Below are 15773 nucleotides of genomic sequence, written 5' to 3'. Positions count from 1 at the left end.
GGTGTACTCACTTTTGTTGCCAGCTGTTTATACATTAATGGCTGTGTGTTGAGTTATTTTGAGGGGACAGCAAATTTACACTGTTATACAAGCTATACACTCACAAAAATGTGAGGGGTGTACTCACTTTTGTGAGATACTGTAGATGAAGTAGATGTAGATTTTTATCACAGCTTAGAAGGAAAGAGTGTTCCATGTAGGAAAAAAAAATGTTTCCATGCACATGATTGGTTGAGAAGTCAGCAGAGCTTCAACTCATTCAGTTCTGGGGAAAATTCCCTAATTCTCCTGCAAAGTGCAGCTTCCCTTGAAGAGTGAATATCCTATTTGCCTTTAGTAAATCAACCCAACTGTCACTTCATGGTAACATGATAAGGTCCCTTTAAGCGAATCTTTCTTGAGAGGAACATGGGATCTGCCATTGCTGACCTCGAAACTGAAGATGCTAGTTGCCTGGCTATAACACTGACCACAGGCTTTCCAAGTCACTGACCTGAGACAAGTTTAGATATCAGGTAAGTCAGAGTAAAGTTAGAAGTTCTTATCTGCATGCTTGTTCTGTGGTAGTGGCTCAAACTATAGACAACACAGAATTTGCATGACAACCAGGCAACTAGCATTTTCAGAATCAGAAGTAAGCAATGGAAGCTTCCATGTTCCTTTTGTGGAAAGGTTTCGTTTAAACAGAAAGCACAGTGACATGGTCCCATCATTCAAATGCCTAAAGACTCTAAGGTTGTAAATCACATTTGTATTTCATTCTGCATAATAAAAAAATACCATACAATGTACCTTACGACAACTACTTCCATTGTCTCGCTAGTGAATTCCAAAATATCTGCAGCAGTGCCCACAAACATTAGGAGAAGTTGAGAAAGCTGATCGCGGGTTATTCCTGCTCCAATTGGCAAGAACCATCTTCCAATAATCAAAAGCAGAAGAAACGTCTGGTGTAATCCTAGCGTCCAGGCTGATTGACAGATTGATGAAATTAATGTATTGGCCTGTGTTTAAAAAGAAAAAGAAAACACTGTTTGTTGTTTCAGCACCGATTAGGGTATATATTAGGAGACACATCATCTTTAATGCTGATCTGCAGCATTTAGTGAAATTTAAATAGTTTGTTTGGATCAGTTTAGACCAAATAAACTATTTAAACTTTACCAAAAGCTGGAAATCAGTCTTAATAGGATGTACAAGGGCAGACATACTGTTTGTCTGGCTTCTACAAAGTAGAAGGTTCTGCCACTTATAATTTAAACTCAGAATGAGGAAATACATTTCAGAGATGAGATTGTTAGGAACAGGCACATAAACTCTGGCTGCAGTTATTGGTAGTGAACAGCACTTGTATTATTGTAGTACCTCCTTTGTTTTTATTATGTCCAGAAGGGCTGACAGAGGGTTTTAAAGAATTTGTTATCCAAACATTTCATATTCATGGTTTGTGACGGTTGTACTATTTACTTGTTTTAAAAAAAGTATTTTGTTCTCTTTGCATTTCATCTTTTGTGTGAAGCACCTGGTGATCCTGCCAGTCACCTGCTCCCCTGTTTCAAACTGACCACACTAGGCATAGAAGCACATCCATCCCAGCACAGAAAATTTCCTGGTGCCAGGAGAACATCCTACCTGTCCTCCAATGACAAGCCCCCCCCCCCCCTCAAGAATCGCTGACTGGGAAGATCGTTGTAATGTATATACTGTATACTATCTATCTATCTATCTATCTATCTATCTATCTATCTATCTATCTATCTATCTATCTATCTATCTATCTATCTATCTATCTATCTAGAAAGTAAAAGTGCCATACCATCAGGGAGGCATATAAGTGGCCCAAAAATGTATCCTGCAGCAGGTCAATGGCTCCAAACATATAGCCAATGTCATTAGGAACTATCTTCATTGTAAAGATGAGCAAAGAGTCCTAGAAGTGATGGTTTTTCCCCCACAGAGCCCTGATGTCAACATCATCGAGTCTGTTAGCACGAAGCCTAAATGCCTGCAGGGAAGAGAGTTTGTTTATCTATTTTAGATGTTGGTTATTTGCTGGCAGAGCTAGAAGATTCTGCATAAAATACTTGCCTAAAGTACTCACATTTTTGAGCATATGCATGTAAAATCTGCAGATACATGCATAAAACCTGCAGGTGTGCGACTAAATGCAACACGCATTTTCATATGTAGGTACAGCTGTTTTTATGGCCTCGTTGTTTATTATAGTGCTGCGTTTAAATGCTACTTTTCCCTACTTATTTTGCTCATATTATATAGCCATATATAACATATGTTTAATCACCTCAAGCTACCTGACCTGCTGTAGGACTGGCCAATCAACATCTTGTCTTCATGGAAACTCTCAGTGCTGATATACAAACTATTAGCCAATAGAAGAAAAGACATTTGAGAAAGAAAGAATGATGACACTGTATTATATTAAGGCTAACCTTAATATAAGCTGTGACACAGAGTTTTCACAGCTGCTATCCAGGGACTGCTAGAGAGGTATGAGAGGAGAGAGGGAGTAATAAATAGCTTACAACATCCTTTCTTCACAGGCACTGTTAGTAGTAATAGCATAGCGAATAGCAAGGGTAATTTTTCCATCTGTAAGTCATAGAAAAGAATATAATCCTACCTGGCTTAATATGTCACTGCTTGCTGTTCCATTAATGTCCATTGATTTGTTAGTGTTAACACATTCCTAAAAAGCAAATGCAAAAGATTAATTTGTTTTAAATCAAATACAACATTTTAGTGTTTGGTTGAGAAACTGCCTGCCTTTTTTTCAGATAAAACATTTTCAGAAGTCACTATTGATAACGTTCCAGTAAGATAATAAAATACTATTTAATACAGCATTATATGAACTAGTCAAAATACCTGGAATTAGTCCCTTATATTTCCTTACACCAATGGTTCTCAACGTCTGTCCTCAGGACCCACTAACAGGCCAGATTTTATGTATTACCTTGGGGAGATGCAGACTAGAATACTGCAATCACTGAGCAGAAAATGATATCACCTTTGATGTATTTCAGTTATCTTGCAAACCTGGCCTGTTAGTGGGTCCTGAGGACAGGAGTTGAGAACCACTGCCTTAGACTCACAAGGGAGGACAGGCCTCATCATTCTGGTGCTTCATTTTCATTGTCCAGTCACAGGTAGGGGTAAATTGGTAACTAAGCTCTATTGCTTAACTGCAGTGTGGAGAAGTGAGGTCACCAACCTGGCTATACAGGGTTATCTGGATCACACGACTGATTTAACATATGGATAAATATATTTGTTGCAGATTGAATCTGTCATGGGCTCCAGGCAAAATTAGTGAGAAAACTAGGTCAGTTTTCTAATAAGAGACTGATTGTAAAATTCTTCTGTTGGGCCTGGAGTTTGGGCTGCAGAAGAGATTGGGTAAGTGTGCAGCCTGGCTACTTCTGTCCATGAATCCACCGGCCAGGATACCTGGCTCATTAAAAAGGACTGGGAAACTAAACAGGAAGGGGGCTGTGCTATGGAAGTTTGAAACAAAAAACTGTATAGATGCTGGACTGACTGTGTGAGAGCACTTGGGAGGTTCAGACTGAGAGTAGTCTAGGGTGCAAAGGTCCACCATATGAACTAGAATACATCTGCTGAAGAAAGTAGGACTTTGTCTTGTTGTATACTAAGGCATCCTTTTTGTTCACCTGGCATGTGAGAACAAATGTGGGATCGTTATTCCCTTAAAGAGATTGCATTGTATTATGCCTTTCTATCACAGAGGTATCATTTGGGAATACAATACATACAATACATACATCAACATTGTATTAAGCTGTCTTCCTGGAGTACAGAATTTAATAATGTCCCTAAAATCATGCTGACGGCCTTTCAGATAAAGTAGAGCTGTACTTGTTCCATGCAGAATGCAGTGACACTCACTCATGCATCTCCTGTGCTTGGTCATTTGAAACTATAGATCACACGACCAAGTACAGGGGATGTGTGGGGGAGTTTAAATGCACATCAGCCCAAAGCAGCTTCCATGTGCAACTCTGCTCTGTAGGATGGGACTGACCAACATCTCTTTTCTTTTGCTTGATATCTTTGCAGAAGTACTGATACGGGAGGCAGTGTGTGTGTGTTTGGGGGGGGGGGGGGGGTCGGTAGTAGAGTGGTGAGCAGCGTGTGTGTGTGTGCGGGGAGGGGGGAGCAACCATTGAGCACATGGGCAAAAACTTGTGGTAGGACATGGGCAGATGCAGTTGCACCGCTGTGGGGATATATGCTGGTGGTTGCTGATGCTTATTTAGCCACTTTGCGTTGTACTGTTCATTACAAGAAGTGGTAACCTGCTGATCTGATAGTGGATATGTTATGCTGCTAGCACATATAAGGTGATAACTCAATAACTCAATGTGTTGTAAATCGTACCCCTTTACAACACATATGCCACTAAATTGCACCAGTCAAAGCCAGGCTAAACACTCCAGCCCTGGATGATATCCAGGAGTCAGGACACGATGCAAGTAAAGCTGCATATATGACACCCCGCCAAGCTCCTCTGCTCTGATTCATTGCATCTTGTGAAAGACGGATCTTGGTGGGTGGAACTTAGTGGAGTAAGGCTCTACCTGCATTTTGCCCTTTAAAACACATTTATGTTTTGCTTCACCCACAAAAGCCCTCATTTTTTTGTATTCACCTCAGGCTCCTCATTCTTTTAAGACATACCCTGTCCAGGATTTTAACATAAAAGACCTCAGGGCCCAATTTTGAATAAATTGCTTTTTGGTACTGACCCCTGGCTAGTTTGACCAAAGCTTGATCTTAAAGTGTATTTTCACTTTTGCAACCAAATTTGAGAAAACCCCTCTATATGTTTGTTATGTTTTGCAATTCACACAGTATACCTAAAAAAAAAGTTATTTTCCCCTTACCTTTTTATGTTTCTTAGGAGACATGGCAAACTGCATGCATTTCTGAAAAAGTTCATGATATGCCTGTTCTAATAGAAAGGCCAAGGATAAACTGAGTGTCCCCTCATTTACATACAATACAGAGGGCCTGCTTTTAAACGTTTAACCCTTTAGCTGGGAACATACTATGGGGGTTATTTACTAAAGGAAAATCCACTTTGCACTGAAAGTGCACTTGGAAGTAAAGTTGCTGTAGATCCGAGGGGGATATGCAAGGAAAATAAAAAACAGCATTTTAGCTTGCACATGATTGGATGATAAAATCAGCAGAGCTTCCACTCATTTCAGATCTACCCCTTAGATTTAGAGTGACTGCACTTGAAAGTGCACTTTCAGTGTCAAAGTGCACTTGCAGTGCAAAGTGGATTTGCCTTTCGTAAATACCCCCCCAGTGGGCTGAAAGTAAAAAAAAAAAATGCAGATTGGTGCAATGTTAGTGTGGCGATCTCCCCCACTGAGCTATTGTATTCTGACAGGGAGACTGCCCACCCAGAACACATTGATCAGTGCTAGCAGCCATTGGCTACCATTGCTGATCGGATGTTGGTTTCCTAACATGCTTGTTGGACAGAAGCCACTCATGAGACCGGCTTCTGTTGGACAGGGAGATGTACACATTGGCCGGAAGATGGCCAGTTCTTGCCGACCCAACCGTATTCAGCTAATTTGCCTTTGTTAGGGCAGACAGTGTTCAAACTGAGTCTACAACTGACAGCACAGCAAAGATAGGGAGAGCAAAGATAAGAGAACTAAGTGGGATTTTTCAGTGCTGACCTTGTCAGAAAAGAGCACCTAAAATGGTAATCAGCAATTCTTTTTTCAATTATGCTGTAACAAATGAAACGTGTTATCCCATTTTGGGTGCAAAGGTGGAAATACACTTTAAGTATCCTTCTTCTGACTCTCGTAAAAAATGTTCTCTCAAATTGGGCTTGCTAGATTATTTCTGCCTTGTGTGCATTTGTAAATGAATAATTCAGTAAATAAGAGCTGATTCATTCTGAGTGTAGAGAGCTATAGTATTGTTTATTGTAATCTACAGGATTTGTTATCAAATGCTAAACTGATATGCTTGTGCCAAATCAATTTTTTTTAGGCTAAATTAATTTACAGCTATCATTATGAAAGAAAGTTACATAGGGTTCTTTAAGGATTTGGAATTGAAGAAGAAATACACATTTTATTTTTTCAGACGTTATTTTGGAATGAATGAATACTGCTATTAATGAAAAAACACATTCTGTAATTATTTATATGTTACGTGTCTTTGCCTTCCTCTGAGCTTTCCACACAAACCTTACTATGTACTACTATTTACTACAGTGTTTCCTATAGTATATGTATTAAGGAGAGAAGCAGACAGCTAAATGGAATGTAGCAGTGAAAATACGTCAGTATGTCCTTTCCTAAATGGGATATATGGAATGCTGTGTCTGGAGCGCAGTGACATCACTTTACAATTTATAATCAGGCCCTGTTTTCTTTCTCATATCCAAACTGAGTTTACTGTTCCTATGCTGGCTTGTAAAGTGATGAAAGCATTTTTCCCCCAGTCATTCAGTATGTGTTTTTGAGTGCCTCAGTAAGTCATTCTAACCGCCCATGGAGATGAACCGTCAACATAGACAAGAGAAATGCCTAAATGTACCTGAACTCAAAAAGTTAAGGCTTGCTACTGTATATTTCTGTAAAGTGTGCCAAAGAAGACCCTGTACCTGTAGAGGGAGGTTGCAGGTATCACAGCACTGAAGGGGGATGCTTTAATTGGTAAGTGTGTCAAACTTTGATGCACATTATCGCAAAAGCCAAACACTGGTGAAGCCAAACACTTTAATTCTGCTTTATGTTTTAGATAGGAAAGGGTAGGAAAGGATTACAAGCCCTGTCCGATTTTTACTGCTATCTGTGGCCTTTCTTGTTTTCTGTACTGATGTTCACACAGGCAAGTGAAGGAACATCTCCCCAGAGATGACTTAATTTCTGCTGATACAATGTGTTGGAACACAAGTAACAGCTGTCACTTTGTCATTGCTGTCCATAGGCATAGACCTACAGTACAGCAGAAAGCTTTCCTTTTCCAATAGCATGGCCAGTACTGCTTGCAGGCCCATGGCTTTAACGCAGCTGGACAAACAATACTTTAGCAAATATACAATAGCAATGACCTCACAAGGGTAAGATAACATATTATTTCTAGCCATAAAACTTACCTGATGATCATGATTTATTTCAAGAAGCCACAGAGATGGCACAATGCTTACCAAATAGCAGAATATAGGAGGTGAACACCTGTGGGAATACAAAAAGGGTTTTACATGATGAAAATTTTAGTATTTTGCCATTTGGACTTCATCTAGCCCAGTATCCAATCAGTAGCTCTACACATAGACCCCACCCAGGCAGCACTTCCCAAAGTGAGGGCAATGTTGTATGAAGTTAAATATTACATTGGGTCATTTCAGACCACAGACCAGAGGGATGTAAAATAATTAACTAAGTTAAGTTAAGTTAAGTTAAGTTAAGTTAAGTTCTACTCAAAGTAAAAGGAAATTTATTTGTATCACCACATAGTGGCACTGTGGATACAGAGAATGATAGGAAAGTGCCAGTCCCAATTGTGGTGCCTATAAAGTCTATCATCAATATTTCCACTTAGTATCTACTCAAAGTAGAACTTTGGCTTGCTATTATAGAACATACTGCAGCACTTAAAGCAGACCTTCACCCCATATGCCCTTACCTCCCTGCAACTCACCCACCCCTTTTCACTCTAGAAAGCAAACAAGCAGATTTTTAGTCTGTTTACCTTTTTTCTTTTCATTTTTACTCTGGCCCTGTTACCCTAGTTGCCATTGTCGCCTAGGTGAGAATGACATTTCCCTACTCCCTCATCCTTCTGAGATACCATGTCATAAATCCCAAGAGGTTGTAAGAGCAAATACACAGAGCAGCCGGTGGACAGACCTGGCATGCACAATGGGGGGCTATTTTAGAGCAGCACTTGGGGGCATAAAAAAAGCCCCAAACCTGCTTTCAGAGAGAAGCATACTGGCATAATTTACACACATATGCACTGCCTAATAGCTAGAACAAATGAATGTTCTAGCGAATAGAATGAAATTCCGTGCATATACCTTACACAAATGAATGCAAATACATACGCGCATCAACGAACGAAAATACACACCAGATCAAATATTTTTTACACTGGATTTTTCTGCCAGCTCCTAGCAAAAAGATAAAGTTTAAATGGGCATTAGGGATGAGCTCAATGTTCGAGTAGAAAGTAAGTTTGACTTGAACATCGGGTGTTCGCCCATTCGCAGAACAGCGAACATTATGGGGCGTTCGTGGGAAATTCGAGTGCCACGGAATGCCCCATAATGCACTGCGAGCTCGCAGTGCATTAGCATCTGATGGTTGGCCAAATCATGCACCTGACCTGCATGTTTTGGCCAATCACAGCGTGCTCTGCTGAGAGAGCCATAATTGGCCTAAGGCAGGGTGCCTGGTGCCTTTGGCCAATCATGGCTCAGGGGAACTAAGTCCACGCCCCACACTATATAAGGCTGCTTACAAAGTGGCCGCGTATAGTGTTGTTGGCATGGACAGAGAGATAGCTTGAGCTAGATTAGGCAGGCAGGTTATTTAGTTAGTTGCAGTGTATTTGAGATATATATATATATATATATATATATATATATATATATATATATATATATATATATATACAGTCATTCTGGTATATATACAGATACTCTGCATTTAGCGCAGACTATATATTCAGTGTATACTCTATATATATATACAGTCTAATATACAGTATCTCTCAAATGTGAGTACACCCCTCACATTTTTGTAAATATTTTATTATATCTTTTCATGTGACAGCACTGAAGAAATGACACTTTGCTACAATGTAAAGTAGTAAGTGCACAGCTTGTATAACAGTGTAAATTTGCTGTCCCCTCAAAATAACTCAAAACACAGCCATTAATGTCTAATCCACTGGCAACAAAAGTGAGTACACCCCTAAGTGAAACTGTCCAAATTGGGCCCAATTAGCCATTTTCCCTCCCCGGTGTCATGTGGCACGGTAGTGTTACAAGGTCTCGGGTGTGAATATGGAGCAGGTGTGTTAAACTTGGTGTTATCGCTCTCACTCTCTCATACTGGTCACTGGAGGTTCAATATGGCACCTCATGGCAAGGAACTCTGAGGATATGAAAAAAAGAATTGTTGCTCTACATAAAAATGGCCTAGGCTAAAAGAAGATTGCCAAGACATTGAAACTGAGCTGCAGCAAGGTGACCAAGACCATACCGCAGTTTAACAGGACAGGTTCCACTCAGAACAGGCCTCGCAATGGTCGACCAAAGAAGTTGAGTGCACGTACTCAGCGTCATATCCAGAGGTTCTTTGGGAAATAGACGTATGAGTGCTGCCAGCATCGCTGCAGAGGTTGAAGGGATGGGGGTTCAGCCTCTCAGTGCTCAGACCATACGCCACACACTGCATCAAATTGGTCTGCATGGCTTTCATCCCAGAAGGAAGCCTCTTCTAAAGATGATGCACAAGAAAGCCCGCAAACAGTTTGCTGAAGACAAGCAGACTAAGAGCCCTTTCACACTGGGGCGGGAGCGGCGTCGGCGGTAAAACGCCGCTATTATTAGCGGCGTTTTACCGTCGGTACGCAGCTGCTAGCGGGGCGGTTTTACCCCCGCTAGCGCCCGAGAAATGGTTAAATACCACCGCAAAGTGCCACTGCAGAGGCGCTTTGCCGGCGGTATAGCCGCGCCATCCCATTGATTTCAATGGGCAGGAGCGGTGAAGGAGCGGTATACACTCCGCTCCTTCACCGCTCCGAAGATGCTGCTGGCAGGACTTTTTTTACCGTCCTGCCAGCGCATCGCTCCAGTGTGAAAGCCCTCGGGGCTTTCACTCTGGAATGAAAGTAGCGGCACTTTCGGGTCGGTTTGCGGGCGCTATTATTAGCGCAATAGCGCCTGCAAACCGCCCCAGTGTGAAAGGGCTCTAAGGACATGGATTACTGGAACCATGTCCTGTGGTCTGATGAGACCAAGATAAACTCATTTGGTTCAGATGGTGTCAAGCATGTGTGGCGGCAACCAGGTGAGGAGTACAAAGACAAGTGTGTCTTGCCTACAGTCAAGCATGGTGGTGGGAGTGTCATGGTCTGGGGCTGCATGAGTACTGCCCGGACTGGGGAACTACAGTTTATTGAGGGAACCATGAATGCCAACTGTGACATATGTTCTGTGACATATTGAAGCAGAGCATGATCCCCTCCCTTCGGAGACTGGGCCGCAGGGCAGTCTTCCAACATGATAACGACTCCAAACACACCTCCAAGACGACCACTGCCTTGTTAAAGAAGCTGAGGGTAAAGGTGATGGACTGGCCAAGCATGTCTCCAGACCTAAACCCTATTGAGCATCTGTGGGACAACCTCAAACGGAAGGTGGAGGAGCGCAAGGTCTCAAACATATACCAGCTGTCATGGTTATGCAGTAATCTTTCTCTGTCAGCTTACCTGCTCCTCATGTGTTCAGACTAAGAGGCCAGCTCCTCACACCTGGCTGGTTCTATAACCTCTCCTCTAAGCATGGCCCCACCCCAGGCCCTATCAGGGAACCCTATATTAACCTGTGCACTGCAAGCCAGCAGTGCTGATCAACCATTGTGTGTTAGCTTTCGTGTGTACTTGTTGTGTTTCCTACGTCTGATTCCAGTTACCGACTTTGGCCTGTTCTCAACTATTCCTGTCTGCTCGTGACCCTGACCTTTGGCATGTTCTCTACTATCCCTGTTTGCCTGTGACCCTGAACCTTGGCGTGAACTCTGTTGTCCTTGTCTGCTTGTGGCCTCGACCTTGGCTTATCCCTTTCCTTGTTGTTCCAGCCTACTGCCTCCTTCCTCTTCTCCTGTATTCTACTGTGAGCGTGAGCTGTGAGACCCTGGGGGCCGCGACCTGGAGCCAGACTGCAGAGCAGTCCATCCTCACCGCTAGAGGCTCTGGTGAACACCTGCTGGCTCTTAGACTCCATGCCCAGGGGAATCTATGCTCTAGCTCCCAGTAGGATCTGTGTTAGTGATCCAGTAGACCTGCTTCCTGAACCTCCCAGGGTTCAATCTGCAGCAGTCAGTCCTAGGGTCTACTACCTAGCGGTGCACTTCCGACTCCTACAGAGTGCATCTGTCACCTAGCCTCAAGGTGACCTGACACCAGCCCTGTGATGTTGTCATGGAGGAGTGGAAGAGGACTCCAGTAGCAACCTGTGAAGCTCTGGTGAATTCCATGTCCAAGAGGGTTAAGGCAGAGCTGGAAAAAAAAATGGTGGCCACACACAATATTGACACTTTGTGCTCAATTTGGACATTTTCACGTAGGGGTGTACTCACTTTTGTTGCCAGTGGTTTAGACATTAATGGCTGTGTGTTGAGTTATTTTGAGGGGACAGCAAATTTGCAATGTTATACAAGCTGTACACTCACTACTTTACATTGTGGCAAAGTGTAATTTCTTCAGTGTTGTCACATGAAAAGATAGAATAAAATATTTACAAAAATGTGAGGGGTGTACTCACTTTTGTGAGATACTGTATGTATATATATCTATATCTACATCTATAGATATAGATGTAGATATAGATCTATATCTATAGATCTATATGTATCTATATATCTATATCTATATCTATATATATATATATATATATATCTATCTATCTATCTATCTATATATATATAGATAGATAGATAGATATATATATATATAGATAGATATATATATCTATATATATATAGATATAGATATATATATCTATATATATATATAATTCAGTGGTGTACATTATATAATACACTTCAGGTGGTGTAATTATATAATTATATATATATATATATATATATATATATATATATATATATATATATATATATGTACAGTCTAGTATACATATATACTCTGCATTCAGTGTAGCGTACATATACAGTGCATTCGGTGGTGTACATTATATAATACACTTTAGGCAGTGTAGTCATAAATATATATACAGTCTAGTGTGTATATATATATATATATATATATATATATATATATATATATATATATATATATATATATTTAGATATAGATATCTCTATCTATCTATCTATCTATCTATCTATCTATCTATCTATCTATCTATCTATCTATCTATCTATCTATCTATACACATACACATACTCTACACTCAGTGTAGCTTATATATACAGTGCATTCGGTGGCGTACAGTTTCTAATACACTTCAGGCAGTGTACACAGTATATAATACAATGTGTACAGTTTCTAATACACTTTAGGTGGTGTACACAGTATATAATACAGTGTGTACAGTTTCTAATATACTTCAGGTGGTTTACACAGCATATAATACAGTGCAGCCGGTGTACAATTTCTAATACAGTGCAGGCAGTGTACACAGTATATAATACAGTGTAGTGTGCTGTGAAAAGAAAAAAATCCCCATCATGTCCGGAAGGCCACCAAGGAGAGGCAGACGTTCACATGCCACTAAAAGAGGGCAAGCAGCCTATGTATCTACAGTCAACAGTGGTGGTTGTGGACATGGTGCATCCTCTGCAGGTGGCCGTGGGGCACGCTTGTCCTATTTTCTGCAGCTGGCCATGTTATTGAGCCACAATATGCAGAAGAGTTGGTGGAGTGGATAACAAAGCCGTTCTCATCTTCCTCATCCTCTGTCACCCAGTCTCATAGTAGTTTGCCTTCCAACGCAGCGGCCAAAGCGACCTATTCCACCCGCTCCTTGTCCACAGTTACTCCTTCCGTAGCCCCACCATCATGCACGGAGGAGTCCCCAGAATTATTTGACCACAGTGTCGGTTACATGCTGCTGGAGGATGCGCAGCAATTTGAAGGCTCCGATGCTGGTTCCCAGGTTGAGGAAGGGAGTAACCTGAGCCTAGAGAGAGTGGGTGCCACAGACAAACAAGAAACTGGCAGTTATGTTCCCCAAGCTGCAGCATACTGCCAAGTTTGCTCCAGTGACGAGAAGGGAGGGAATGATGAGGTCACTGACTGTATTTGGGTGCCTGAGAGAAGAGAGGAGGAAAGTGAAGAGTAGGAGGAGGAGACACAACTTCAAAGAGGCAGGATGTCCTCCAGGGGGCAGCAAGGGCAGCCACCCTATTGTATCACACCGCAGAGCTCTGCAGGTGCAGAGCCCTGCTGACTCTCCACTGACTTTTAAAAGTTCCTTGGTGTGGGCCTTTTTCGAAACGTGTGCAGCAGATCGCACCATTGCTGTTTGCAACCTATGTCTGAAGTGGATCAAGAATGGCCAGAACAGCAGCCGCTTGGGCACCACATGCTTGACCAGACATATGGCGACTTGCCATGCAGTCCGTTGGCAGCAGCACCTGAAAGACCCACATCATAGAAAAAGGCGGACTTCTCCTTGCTCCTCATCTGGGATCTCAAACCCTACTATACCTCCAGAGCTCTCAAAAACCTGAACTGAGAGGAATGAAGTTATAGCAATAGGTGTCACAAATACTTGCAGCCAATCTTCTACACCACCAGCTGAATTCAGCAGGCAAATTTCCCTACCCAATTGCTTAACCGTAAAAAGAAATTCAGTGCCAGCCATCCACATGCTCAGCGTCTAAATGGTAGCTTGGCCAAATTGCTACCACTGCAACTGCTGCCTTTTCAGCTAGGAGACTGAACCCCTTTCGTGAATTTGTGGAATGTGCTGTACCACAGTGGCAGATTCCAAAACACCATTAATTTTCACGTAAGGCCATTCCGGCTCTCTACTGCCATGTGGAAGGCTAAGTCTTGGCCTCGTTGGACAGGGCAGTCAGCAGTAAGGTTCATATTACCACTGACTCATGGTCCAGCAGGCATGGGCAGGGACGTTACCTTTCATTCACGGCACACTGGGTAACTCTGCTGGCAGCTAGGAAGGATGCAAGACAGGGTTCAGTGTTGTAGCTTGTTCCGCCACCACGCCTCCAAAAAGCTAGTGGTGATTCTGCCACAACATCTGCATGCTCCCCTCCCTCCTCTTCTTCTTCCTCTATGGCCTCTTCTGCAGAATTGTCCTCTGAACCAGCAGTGCTTCCTAAGCGCTCAAGGGGCTACGCAAGCAGTCAGGCAAAAAAATGCCATGCGATGCTTGAGTTGGTCTGCCTAGGAGACAGGAGCCACACTGGGGCAGAGATTCTATCAGCTCTGCAGGGGCAGGCTCAGAGGTGGTTGACACTACGGCAGCTTCAGCCAGGAATGGTTGTATGCGACAATGGCACCAAACTTTTCTTCGCCCTTCGCCATGGACACTTGATCCATGTTCCATGTTTGGCACATGACCTGAATGTGGTGGTGCAGCATTTATTGACCAGGTACTCAGGCTTACAAGATCTCCTGAGGCAGGCCAGAAAAGTCTGTGGTCATTTCCTCTGGTCATACAATGCTAGTGCTCTGCTGGCTGACATTCAAAGGGAATGCAACCTGCCCACCAACCACCTCATTTGTGACATGCCCACCAGGTGGAACTCAACATTGGCAATGCTGCAGAGGCTGCACACACAGCAGAGGGCCATCGATGAGTACCTGTGCGAGTATGGCACCAGGTCAGGGGAGCTTGGCTTCTTTTCACCACTCCAGTGGTGTGACAGACCTATCCGGGAAACAGACTTTTGGAGGGAACTGTATGCTAGCCTCTTGCCGATCGATCGGGGGCCCTTGCATTTGGGGGAACGGTGTTCTTTGTGAGCTGTATGTCTGGGGACCCTGGATTTGCCATATTGGAATAGTGGCTGATTCATAATGCTGGGACAGATACTGTTAGGAAATGCTGATGTAAATTCCAACACCTGTCTGTCTATTGTCTGCCAAAATGTGTATTGTAAATACCGTATTTATCGGCGTATAACACGCACTTTTTTCCCCTTAAAATAAGGGGAAAATCATGGGTGCGTGTTATACGCCGATCCCCGCTATTTTGTGATCTGTCGGAGCGATCGCCGCGATTGCCGCCGACATTCACATAGCTTGTATTTTTAAACATGGCGCCGCGGAGTTCGGAGGGACTCGGGGGCGCTCGTTCAGCTGAACGAGCGCCACCGAGGACACAGTGACTGGGCGGAGCCGAGATACACATAGCCGAGGGTTCTCGGCTTTTCTCGGCGCCGTTCACAGTCACGCCCAGTCCCGCCATTGGACCTCTGTTATGTCCATCATAGGGACTGGGCGTGACTGTGAACAGCGCCGAGAATAGCCGAGAACCCTCAGATATGTGTATCTCGGCTCCGCCCAGTCACTGTGTCCTCGGCGGCGCTCGTTCAGCTGAACGAGCGCCCCCGAGTCCCTCCGAACTCCGCGGCGCCATGTTTAAAAATACAAACTAAACGTTTGTATGTCGGCGGCGACAAGGCTGCACGGACCACTGGGGGCAAGGCTGCACGGACCACTGGGGACAAGGCTGCACGGACCACTGGGGACAAGGCTGCACTGGGGCAAAGCTGAACTGGGGCAAAGCTGCACTGGGGACAAGGCTGCACTGGGGCAAAGCTGCACTGGGGCAAAGCTGCACTGGGGACAAGGCTGCACTGGGGCAAAGCTGCACTGACAAGGCTGCACTGGACACTGGGGAAAGGCTGCAGATGAACACTGATGAGGCTGCATTGATGGGCATTTAAATGTAAGTTTTTTTTCCTTAAACTTCCCTCCTAAAAGTTTTTTTCCTTAAAATTCCCTCTTAAACTTGGGGTGCGTGTTATACG

At 43.3% G+C, this 15773-nt stretch overlaps 1 protein-coding gene across 1 annotated transcript in view; it reads right to left on the bottom strand.

The window, feature by feature from the left end:
- TMEM26 (transmembrane protein 26) overlaps nt 1–15773 on the bottom strand; it is a 110507-nt gene that overhangs the window by 27607 nt on the left and 67127 nt on the right. The window contains exons 2-4 of the mRNA XM_073596265.1: nt 7175–7253; nt 2642–2707; nt 793–1004 (exon numbers count right to left, since the gene is read on the bottom strand). Coding sequence (XP_073452366.1) covers nt 793–1004; nt 2642–2707; nt 7175–7253 — 357 coding nt within the window. The remainder of the gene's footprint in view (nt 1–792; nt 1005–2641; nt 2708–7174; nt 7254–15773) is intronic.

This window comes from Aquarana catesbeiana, linkage group LG08 (genome assembly GCF_042186555.1).
Source record: "Aquarana catesbeiana isolate 2022-GZ linkage group LG08, ASM4218655v1, whole genome shotgun sequence".
NCBI classification, from domain to species: Eukaryota; Metazoa; Chordata; class Amphibia; order Anura; family Ranidae; genus Aquarana; species Aquarana catesbeiana.
Note: the sequence above shows the minus strand (reverse complement) of the source record. Positions and strands in the feature narration are given on the sequence as shown.